This window comes from Strix uralensis, chromosome 4 (assembly GCF_047716275.1).
Source record: "Strix uralensis isolate ZFMK-TIS-50842 chromosome 4, bStrUra1, whole genome shotgun sequence".
NCBI classification, from domain to species: Eukaryota; Metazoa; Chordata; class Aves; order Strigiformes; family Strigidae; genus Strix; species Strix uralensis.
Window position 1 is genome coordinate 122033854 of NC_133975.1, and position 12556 is coordinate 122046409.

Below are 12556 nucleotides of genomic sequence, written 5' to 3' on the forward strand. Positions count from 1 at the left end.
CCATGCACAACAAAGACAACTTGAAAATATTGTGTGAAATATAACACTATTGAAAAAAAAACCCACAGAAGAAGACATCTGGTTTTATTTAAACTAAAATAGCATTTTTGCTGACCTCAACATGGATGTCGTTATTTCCAGTTTAATGGCTTTATCCACAGCTCTGCCTTGTGTTTTTTTAATTGGGTCAGAAATATGCCGATAGCAGAAATCCATTTTAAAGCATCCAATGACAATAGCACATGCCTTTTTTAGCTTAATGGAAATGAACAAGCTAATTAAACCCAGAAAATGGAACCAGAATATTAGGAATTAAAGGAAAATATACCTAGCATATGCTATCTCCTGATAATCAAATTATCTTGAAATTAACATTATAAACAGAATCTGGTAACTTTACTCAGAAATTTATAATAAAAATGTTATTTGTGCAAATAGATACATGAACAGTTTCTTAGAATAAACACGCTTCAACTGTATGACAATTTGCTGAAAAATCTCACATTATCTTTCTCTGATAAAATATCAACATCTCTCATTGACTACACTATACCTTGTTAGCAATTCCTCCAACTTGCTGATGCTGTCACTCTATATAATAAACATTTAAAGTCTATTCAGCATAAGCCACAGACTCCAGATTTCCTGTTCTTCCATATTGCTTTCTTAGAAATCTCACAAGTGAGGCTGCTCTCTATTTTGCACAGAACAGCTAAGAAAATGCTGAACTTAACAAAAATCCAAACAATGTTAAAATAGATTTTCAAAATTAGAAATGGATTTAAGCATATATTGAACATCTGCTATATATCTGCTTATAAATAACTTCTGCTTATAATCTGCTTATAAATAACTTCTACAATATAGGAAAGTAGTATCTGGAACTCGTTTATTTACAATACTACTTTCCTCCTTGTTGCAGATACTTTTAAACAGCCACAGAAATCTTAAGCATGTTTATATTAACTTTAGTATCAGCTAAAATACCCAGTAGCTGATTTGAATCAAAATATCAACCTCATACTCCTAACAAAAGTAAATTATCTTCAAAGAAATTACGCATTCTTACGTAAATAACAGATCAGTTGTGCACAAAACTTCAGACCTGTTTACCAATCCTTTTACTCAGAGTAATTTTGAGTAATGTATGTGTTACAATACATGTTAAAAACTCAATGTCCAAGTGCCTTTAAAAATAGCCTTGGAATTGTATTTTTCTGGGCCTTTTAGAAAAGCAACATCTTATTCTGATAGGATAACTGAGTATGGTTAAGATGCGCTTATTAGCCTGAATAACATATTTATCAACAAATGTGTGTTTATTCTTCCCTTAAGTAATTGTTTCAATATGGTGTTTTTCTCTGATGTTATAATATTGTTTATATGAGAACACTAAAATAAAACATTTTCCAAAACACAAAAGTACTCAAAATAAGTATCCTGTAATTGAAAGATACCTTGTGAAACTTAGCGTACAACTTTTACTTCCCATATAACCTAAATTATTAAAAGCAAAAGTTGACTATGACATTTTGATGTAACAAGCTTTTGATAAGGTCTTAAAACTTAAAAATGATAGCAAATGCATTTAACAAAATCTGATAATTAAGAATTTCAATTCAAAGGTAAGGCGTTATAAAACCCAAACTGGTCTGCATTCTGATCATGTGACTCTGAGACCCACAATCCTTTTAAACCAAAGTGCAAAAGCTACACAGTATTTAAATAACATGTCCACTAAAGTGTGAAACTAACAAATTTTGAAAAGTAATTAACTACTGTAGACTATTTTCCTATCTAATTGTAAGAGAGCACATCTTTATTTTGCATCACTGCCCATCAGCTGTAAACATCTGCGTTGCTCCAACTCCATGTTTCTGTTATGTTCTATCTCCACTAACTGATTAACTTTACTGTGAACAAGCCAAACCAACTGCTGTACACATCTTACAAGTTCCTGCATGGCTTTTTGGTTCAGTGCAATCAGTAGGAGGTAGGATATTTTTTAATTCTATTCCATATGAAATAAAGGTTTCCCCCAAATTCTTCATCAATATGAAAAGCTGTCTATCTGCATTCATCAACAATCAGCTAACGGAAAAGGCTAGTGGATTTTGCCAGCAGTAAAAGACCTAATCACGGCAAGATCAAGCCAGCTGTCAACTACAATCAGCTTGATTCATTGTACTTTTCATATTCAGTGGAAAATGTTGAGCAATACACAGTTCTTTCATGGTTATCAGGTTAAACTGGAAATATAAGAATACAGACAATTTAGCTTTAAAAACACATGAATTATTTGTTGAATTTGTATTTTTGTAGTATTACCAACTGAGTGCAAAAAGTTAATGCCAAGAAGATCAGGAAAATCATTACTTTTTGTATTTCATTTTACTGCTTAAAGTAACAGAAAACTGTACCACCTGAAATTTAATGAAGTTTCTTTATTAACAGAGACTGCCTAAGATAAAAGGCAAACAGTAGTCGGAACAGATACCACAATCTTATGCAAATAACCTTTCCAGTGTTTGCTATATGCTTTTCTCTACATACTTCATCTTTTTCTTAAATCTTGCATACACAATGAATACATGAGCCAGCAATATGTGTAATAGTATAAATCAAGAAGCTGCAAGTCAGAGAAGATTGCAGCAAGCCAAAACCTAGACTTAAGAATTTTTAAATGTTAAACCCTGAAGAAAATACTAAACCCCATTAACAATTTCTTATGGATCTAAAAATTATGATATTGTGGAAGATAAAAAAACATAAAAAGCTGTTAATTTACCTTGTCAAACTCACGAATGACATGCAAGTTCACCCTCTCTTCGTTCTTTCAAGAAAGTAATTCAAGCATTATTTAGTGCACATACACAAGAGATCCAGGCAAATGGATCTGCATAAGGACACTGAAGAACTGTATGTCCAGGCACTATACAGTGAATATTCCAGCTGCATAAAGAACAGGCTTATTTTTAGCAAGCAAGAAAAGGTATGAGCTGTAGAGTAAGATCATCCAGTAGGAATAAGAAGAAAAACAAGTTCAACTCCCTTGCTCCAAAATTAGCCAGAGGGATTTTCATTTTCTCTGCTTTGATCTGAGGAAGACTGCAGGGAAAATAAACCTAACAACAATCGGATCTGGAGGCAGCTACGGAGACAATAGAGAAATGGAAAGGCTCACTTGCCTGGGAAAAACATGCGGGTGGGAAATAGGTATGCTAGGTGTCCAAAGGCTAGATGGACAGGAAACTAAATGAACAAGACAGTGAACATGGAAAGGTGTGTCAGAGAAAGGAGGCCACAGAAGCACTGCACAAGAAAAGCCACAGAGACTGTGGAAAAGATGAGAGGAAACACTAATCTGCAGATGACACAGCTACATAAAAGAGAGAACTCTAAAGGTGGCCTGAAAAGGAATGGTTGGTCTTGTAAATACCAGAAGAGTCTCCTACTCAGAACTGAAAGCTGCTCAGAGAGAGAGACACAGTCTAAACTCTCAAGCTTTCACAATTAAGCTCTCAGAGCTCTGTGCTGGCACAGTGAATTTCATAATCTGCCTCCTGTAAGGAAGTACAGAAATAATGGAAAGGACAAGTCCCATCTTCCTTAGAATAACAGTATTTAATATTTGGCTTAACTAAAAATGATACTAAAGTGGCTGCTACAACTGTGACAAAAGGCATTGAAGTTTACAGTGCCGGTGTAAAGACTGTGAAAGCACAGCAATACTTCATGAAAAATAACAAATGAACTCTTTAAGTAACGTTTACTTTATGAGCTAATGTGTGTAATGTAATGCGTCAGCTGAAGCACTCACTTATTCTAAACTACTCTACCTTTATTTAAGGGCCAAGCAATTCAGGATCCCTATGCGCAGTGACAACTGGAGGCAATTCTCCACGTGCTTCACTTGGTTAGAAATCTAGGGAAAAGAGTAAATTGTATTGCTCCATGTTCACAATACAAATATGTTAAAATAAGTACCACAGTTAGAGGTTAAACAAACAAATGAACAGGACTTCTCATACCTTCCCTTCCACGGACATCTGCAACTAAGTATTGCTGTAAAACTGCAAAGCCATACCTGAGGAAAAGCAAAGTCAGACCTGTAAAAGTGGGACTAAAGTTGTAGATTGAGTAAATGGTGTAGTTTGGGTCTTTCCTCCTCTGCAAAACGGGAAGCCACCTGTTGCTGTTATGGACTAGAAAACCACATCTTTGTTCCCTGTAACTTGTTGAAGAGAACTACCTTTGATGTCCAGAAGAGCAGGAGAACTACAAAGTCTGTATATTGCAAGTGAGCGTGTTTAAGTGTCTGTATACTACAAGCCTGTATACTGTGAGTATCTCATATCCATAGCCAGCTAGATAGGTATTTGGTATCTAGAGTGACAGAAATTAAAAATTACATAAATTCATGGAGAAGACATGGAGGAAAACAGTCCTCACAATGTTCTAAGTGGGTTCCAAGAATGTTTCCTGTTCCAAACTAGTCAAACAATCTTTAGATGCCTCAAAACAAATGAAGTCAGATATTAAGAGCTAGTATTAGTCATAAACTAATGTTATCATAATTAAAATTATAACAGGAAAATGATCATAGAATAAGTCATGATGAAACCTATTAGTCTTGTAGAGATGTTACCCTACATAAATATCCTTAACTGAGGTGTGAAGAGACTTGGATTTCTAGTCCAGCAGGAAATCAAAAGCTATTTGTATGCATTAAAATTAGCTTTAGACTGTAATTTTTTTTTACTTCCCAATTTATTTATTTTTCCCTTAAGTCATTTAGTTGGATTAGTTTTTCTGTTTTTTGAAGAGCAAGATACTGTCAGCTGTCTGGAAAATGCTTCAGACAGAAGCATTTAACGAAGAACTATATCAGTCTGATGAAAATCCAAACTCCATTAAGCTGACCCAGGGCTTCAACCAGAAATCTGACTGTGCAGAAGGCTGCTGTAGGTGCAGCGAGGCTCCCCTTTCTGAGAGGTAACAATAATTTTAGAAAAGTATGTTTAGACAAGGGAATACACCTGACTGTAAAAGTAGCAGATACAATCATTTTTGTCTCCTTAACAAAAGCTATAGAGAAAGTCACAGCAGAAAATTAGGAAAACTTGGATCTGATTTAATTACCAGACATGGTCAAAATGTTCCAGGAAGCCTACAAGAAAATTTCTTCAGAAAAATTTTTTTCTCTGCAAACTGTTAGAATTCCTTGTCCCTAGATTTATTTTTATCATCTTTTAATGGAATTATTTGCTTAGACTTTGCTACAAGACCTCTGAAAGAATCTAGATCTCCAAGACTAACGTAGTTATTTGTTCATTTTAAACAAATTTGATTAAAACCTGTCTTATGTGAATGGCAGCCTCTCCCAAGTACGTTGTTAAACGTTACAAACAAAGTACTTAATACTTACAAGCTTAAATTGAATTTGCAGCTCAGGTTTGAAGAACTTCTATTCCAGACTAAGCTCTTTATCCTTCAACATTTCAAATGAGAAACTTCAAGCAAGTACACATAATGTATTTCTTGTCTCTTGAGGTTACGACTTTTGTTAAAAATTTAATTTGTTTGCCTTTTTCCTTACAATTAGATTTTGTCATATCTTTGCCTGACAGGCTAAGGAAACCTCTAAGTGTTTTGCCTGTGCAAATATAACATCCCTCTTCAGCCATCTTTGAAACTTCTTTATCAGATGGTTTAACTGTCATATCATAACAAATATATGACAAAATGTATATTAGATGTTTAATGCCTTTTTATCTGGTTGCACCTGTATGGATCAAATTGTTAAAACTAATGAACAAAATACAATTCTACTCAATAATTTTGGTATCGCATGTAAATCTATCTAAAGTAAGCCTAGAATTTGACGAGCCATACCACAGGAACTCAAAAGCAGTGTAGCTTTACTACTATCATGATGGAATGGGATACAGAAACTGACTGCATCAGGTGACTATCTACTCTCCATCAGCAACCATATGCTCTCCTAACTGAAATCAGTACTATTAAAAACAGCTTTGTGTATACATGTATGTAGAAGTTTTAGCCTACGTATTAATGGAATTTCCCTGAGCAATTCTTCCAGCATGAAAGTATAAGATCCTCCTGATGCTAAAAGTTGGACTACCTGCTGTAAAATTTTTTCTAAAAGCCTGATTTGAGCCACTTTAACAGAAACAGTGAAGCTCAGTTCTGTTACCTAATCAGCAAGAAAATTTAATTCTCAACTTTATCTATTGCTCACAGCTTCAAGACTAAGAAAATTTACAGGAGTATGATTCTCCAGTTTGGGATGATGGTGAAGCTTTCTTCCTCTATTTGAGTTTCTTTTACGCTAAAGCTAACACAAATTTCATAGTGAGAGATAAAATCAGGTTCCACTTTGTATTTCTTGGCAAAGGCTTCAGCCAGTATCTACCAAGGAAAAAGCTTACTGATATCTGTCTCTATAAATCAGGGGAACAATTTTAATATTAGAAACCGCAAAAATAAGTTAAAGAGAGAATGGTACACAAGACCACAAATTGATATTTTATTCTCCCCAAGTAAATTACCAAGTAGAAAAATAATTTAAACCGAGCAACTACAGCAAACGAGTATTGTCTTCACATACAGATTTCATTACACTAATCTAGTTCTATTCAGTCCAATACACTTTACCTCCATCATGTTCCTGTACCCCATTCTTTTTTCCTCCTGAGCTGCATCTGCTTTCTTGTTTTCTCATCTCCAAGAAACTGCTTGGTTACCTGATTACCTTTTCTTCTGGACAGCTGTCATCATCCAGTCAGTCCTCTTTCTGGGACTTCCTTTAAGTGCCTTTGTGATCCACTTTTCCTACTGATGCCTGGTAGCTGCACCCCGACTGGCGAGCCCAGTTCCTCTCCTGTCTACCACTGACCCCCAGTGGTTACAACTCTATTTGCTCTGTCCCACTGTCTTTAGAGCGCTGCCACTTCTGTGGAATGAAGCTTGGCTCAATGCTAGGACATCTGGAAGCAAACGAGACCCAGTACTGTATGACTACCGTTTCATGGCCACTGATCACAGAATCAAATAATAATTTAAGTAGAAACGAGCCTCTGGAAGTCACCCGGTTCAATAACCCCTGCTCAGAGCAGTTCAGACTGCTCAGGACTTTATTCAGCTAGATAGAAATTCCACAGACTCTAGATAGTCTGTTCCAATGTCTGTTATTGCCATTGAGAAAACATTTTTCCTAATGTTTAATTAGAATTTCCCTTGTTATAACTTGTGTTCAAATCCAATTGGCTCAGTTACACATGCAAAAGAAAGGAAGAGGAGAAAGAGGCAGCTATTCTCAGAGAAGAGAATCTCTCTTGAGACACTGTCCAATCTCCCTGGCAAAGGGAAATACTTAGTTATGCAAGTCTTATCTCCACATATCTATACCTTTGTGTAGTGTCAGAAAGAGATCAGACCCTGATTACAGTGTAATTCCACTTCCAATAAGGAAAGTTATAAACAAAAGCAAACCCCCAAAAGGTCACCTCAGGAATAAAAGAACTTGTCAATTTACAAAATCTTATAGTTTTTCCTTTAGACTTTGATATGTAGAATGCACAGCTCTCAGATGAGCACTTCCAGATAAGTATTCTTTTTACAACAATGCATGTTTCACTGTTTGAAGAGACCCAGCCTATTCTATTTTTAACATTAAATCTTTATTTGGAAGATAATCTAATGAAATTTAAGCATTTATACAATGTGATTTTAAGCTAACCATTATTTAAATAATTGCTGATCAAGCACATATAGTTTCAAAGAACAAAAAAATCCTACTGCATATGATAAAATGCCAATTAACAGAATTATCCAAATTGAATTCCAAACAGATTGCCTATCATTTTTCCAAGACTATTGATTCAATCATTAAAGCAAACATTCATCTTAAAGTTTTCTATGCATGTCACACTTCCAGCTCTATCCAAGATATTAAGTAAAAATCAACTATTTCATCATTAAAGCAGTACACATAATAAAAATATACCTGAATGCAGAATATTTGGTAAGATTTGAGCTGTCTTCAATGTTCCATTGGTTTGTACTGATTTTAGGGCCAGTCTAACATGCAGCATGCCAGTAACAATGAATAAGCCTAATGCATTACGTAAGTGTAAGCTGATTAAATCCTTGATCCTGAAGCCACCTCTTTTTTCCCCCTCCCCCTCTGTTTTAAAACTTGGCAAAATTGAAAAAAAATCTTAGTTTTATACACTTTCAAAACCTAATTTGTACCATTTTTGGCATAAAACCCACCACAATTTACATTAATATAACCCCTTCAGGTTTTAGTCGTTCTTGTGTCTTAATAATTTCCTGAACCTGGTGAAAGCCCATTTTAAAGAGATGAGTTCCTTAATAAATTTTAATTTTGTGGCCAAACTTTCAGGGTTTTTAAAAAATATATACTGAATGGCACAAAGGTAGCAGTGTTACTCAAGTTACCAGGTCTGAGCTTTGCCCATAAAAATTAACAGCAAATTGAACTAAATACAAAGCCATACTACCGTAAACTTTAGTGCTGCCAAGAAGTGAGATTGTAAGGCACATGTATTGCACAGGCCAGTCCTAATTTCCAAAGATATTATGACTTACACAGAGGAATAGATTAGGGGAGGTCACGAAAGAGTTATGTTCCCCTAGCACATTATAGCGCTATGATCTCACTACATTGTCAATATGACAATGGAAGCAGGATAAACAGATCCGTGCATCAGAGGATATCAGCTAGTGTTCTCTACAGAAAAGGAACGCAGAAAGCAATACATGATTAACTGTTTTGAATAGGGAAAAAAATTCCTTCCATGAGGCTCACATGCCATACACAAAACAAGCTGCTAAGAGCTGCAAACTGAACAATTTTGTTGCTGCATATTTGTGTGTGTGTGTGTGTGTGTGTGTGTGAATTTTAGGTGCCAATTATCCAGCAATATACAAGCACAGAATTGCTTAATCTGCACAACTATTTTTAACATTTTAGTTCTTTTTTTCTTTAAGATATCTCAGCTTGAAAAACCTGATTTGATTGCTTTTAAACTTTTTCAACTATAGCTATAGTGCCTTAGTAAAGGCAGCAGAATGGCCCTGAGCAAATGAGCAGAACATGCTCTGTAGAGTCTTCATGAGTATTAAGGATGAGAAGGAAGAGAAGAAAGTAAAGTGAGTTTCAGCTCAGAAATAGGTTTCTAAGCCATGGTCATTTTCAAAGAAATGTACTACGTTTTACTTGCAAAAGAATGTTCAGGCCAGGATTCACTGAATGCCACCAAACAGGTTGCCTATGCTATGAAATATGTATTTTCAATTAGAAACCTAGTAATGCTTTAGTGGAAAAAAAAAAAAAAGCTGTAAAAATGAACCAAGTGCATAACAAACAGTATAAAGCGGTGGCTCTGAGGGGTATACAACCTCTTCTACCAGCATCTGAAAACATCCCAACCCACAGATACATTCCCATGTTTTAACAAATGAGGCTATGTCATGAATCAATACCAGTGAGATAAATCAAACAAGAAAAGATGTCTGGACAGGCACTACTAATATGAAAGAATAACATAGCTGTTTTTTTCTTCAAACAGGATGAGTAAGACAGAGGAAGACAGATTAGAAAATGCAGTAATTAATAAGACTCTGGGGGCTTCTCACATCACATAAGTGAATTTCTTTCTAGACAGAAAATGTAGAGTAGTTCATGAAAAAGCCATATTCTCCCATTCACTTTATAACGACACCTTTTTACGTAACACTTTATAACAACCACCAACCAACCAAAACAAAACAAAATCTATACATTTTCCACCAGTTCCCACCATAATAGATCTTGAAAAACAAGAAATAAAACCACAGATATTTGAGTGGAATTGATCCAAACCCTTTAGGATTTATTACATACCCCATTCTCTGTGCGTTTCTCCACAGGTATATTTATGCCATTTCTTTGATTTTGGGCTTGACGTCCACCTAAAAGTAAAGTATCACTCTTAGTGAAAAGTTCAGTTTTCAACACAAATAGCTTTCACTCTTCAATCCGTTCAAGAATTTTTATATAAAGCTTCTATCTGTGATTTTTTTTTCTGCTAGTTCCAACTCTTTCTTACTAGCTTATTCTTTGTAAGCAGTGGAGCCAGCAGAAATAAAGCATTTACTTCTCGGGCTTCCTCTGTTAAAAGTACAGACATGCAGCTCTGCTTTTTTGACTTGTGTTTAGGCAATGATGTCATGAAAGCGAATGTCCTGGGCATGACTACTGAAGTTTCATATTTCTGTGTCTACATGAAGCAGCAGCTTCAGTTGAATACATTATAAATTAAGATAGTAGAGGAAGAGTTTCTAATGCGTTACAAACAACTTTAATCTACAAATTGATCCATAGGTCAATGTTTAAAAAACCTTGCATGCATGGTTCAGAAGCAACATTTTCCTTGTCCTCTGTGGCTTCAGGTGTATCTTAAATTTCTTAACGCACTTTAAATTTATATTGCTCAAAGGGTGACCGAGTATTTTACAAAGTACCTAATTAATACAAAAAGCCCTCACACATTATTGGGCCTGCTACTTCTGGTGTTCAAAGCAACCAGGAACCACTTAGAAATACAAAAATAAACCCCAGCTCAAAGCAATAAGGACTCAGCCAAGACCTGAAATTCAGTTGTCAGATTAGTTGAATAAGTAAGGATAATCTGAGCATGCAAATATACATCTTACTTCAAGATAACTTTCCTATCCTGCAGACAGTGTGACAGCCATTAAGTATACAATGCACAGCCTCAAAAGTCTTCTCATAAGGTAGGTAGTCTATACTAGTTACATCAGAAAACTGAAATCCTTCTATTTTTTTTATTCCAGTCTTTTAAGAAAGCCCCACTTAATACAGCACTGTTTTATATAAACACTTTTCCTGTAGAACCAAGCAGACGAGTGATTTTTCAAGTCGTGAATTAGCACCACTATTTTAAATATATCTACATGAAGTACTGAGAAAGTAAAGCCACCGAGACCTCTGCCAATGATGTCTGTAAAACAGATTTTAGTTTCTAAAGGAGGCAAAGTAGTTTACTGAGTCTTTTTTCTAGGGCAAAGGAAAGAAAACAGGAGGTCAAAAAGAACAATCCCACCCTCTCAAAATGTAGGGACTTTCTCTCAACAAGAAAAAAAAAGCATTAACCCTCTAATACCCACCAACATTTCTGGATCAGTATTAAGCAGAATAGAAGCCGATCTTACTATAAAAACATTACTCAACAGATTGGTAGAAATTATTCTAGAAAAGGGAATTTGAGAACAAGAATAAATGTGCCACCGAAGAAGGTTCAAAATGGCTTTGGTGTAAGGAAGTTGTATTACATATATCTACTGAAGTTCACTGAAAGAACTGGTAATCAAACTCACTTCAGAAATCTTTTAAACACGTTTAGGCAACAAAACTACAGGGTAAGTGTACTTACTCTGTTCATTACTTTCAGCTGGTGACTCCTCATGACGAAGAAAAAACTTCACCTCTTCCCTGCGGGGACCCCATTTTTGTAGGTGGTCATACATCATGTGATCAAAGGGTATTGGACGTTCTAAAAGTACAAGACAAAAAAAAACTTATCATAACTATTTTAAATTCAGCAAAGTTTCATAGAACTCTCATTAAGAATCAGAACATCCTTTCTGGTAGCTATTCAATCTATTCAATGTATTTTGTCTTATGCAAAGTCAAAGAAACAGGCACCAACAGACAATAGTTGCACTCTATTAAAAGCTAGCCTGTTACTGTAACATAGCTCACTGCTTAGCAGCAGTACATAAGCAGTTTGCAAAACCATACAAAAAAACATCAGTGTTTAGAAATCCTAATGTAGGAATTCTTTATCACAACCTTTTTCACAAGGCTGATCTTTGCACTCTTGCTCCCCATCACCACTGGATGGATATTTTGTTCTATTATTAAAATTATTCATTCAATTTGAACCTCTGGGTTTCCAGTCAGACTAAAAGCCTTATGGTTGCATTGACATTTCATCTAAGAACTTGAGCAAGTGCTCCCACTCCAATACGCTATGCCAGACATTAACTTTCAGTATATGTGGAATTACTAGCAAATCTTGGAACAAATAAAGGCTAAGTTCTATGCAGCAGTCTCTTTGTTTTCCCCCAACGAAATGTAAAACATTCTCATAGTGTAGATATTTCTTTCAAATTAATCAAATATATTATTACTAAGAGGCTGCACACTATATATTTAGTATTTCAAAATGAAAATCCATTTTAAAAGCAAAGTTTTCACTGTTTCCATAATTATACCTGTATTTATTTTTATATGTTTTCATTAAGGTAAGAAAATCTCCCTTTTAAGATCTTACACTAGGCATAGTATTAGCAGAGATTTTCTAAGCAGAATAAAACAATACTAGAAGAGATTTAATTAGCTTTCCTACATGCACTACCATGTCAAACCAATATTACTACAGAAAATCAGGCTTGGATGAAAACCAAAAGGTGGAGCTGTGTTCTTCATTGTTAAAAGCAA

At 35.1% G+C, this 12556-nt stretch overlaps 1 protein-coding gene across 5 annotated transcripts in view; it reads right to left on the reverse strand.

The window, feature by feature from the left end:
- PPP1R13B (protein phosphatase 1 regulatory subunit 13B) overlaps window positions 1–12556 on the reverse strand; it is a 70047-nt gene that overhangs the window by 26301 nt on the left and 31190 nt on the right. For all 5 annotated transcript variants that reach the window (XM_074868897.1, XM_074868896.1, XM_074868895.1 and 2 more), the window contains exons 3-4: window positions 11487–11606; window positions 9935–10002 (exon numbers count right to left, since the gene is read on the reverse strand). In XM_074868897.1, coding sequence (XP_074724998.1) covers window positions 9935–10002; window positions 11487–11606 — 188 coding nt within the window. The remainder of the gene's footprint in view (window positions 1–9934; window positions 10003–11486; window positions 11607–12556) is intronic.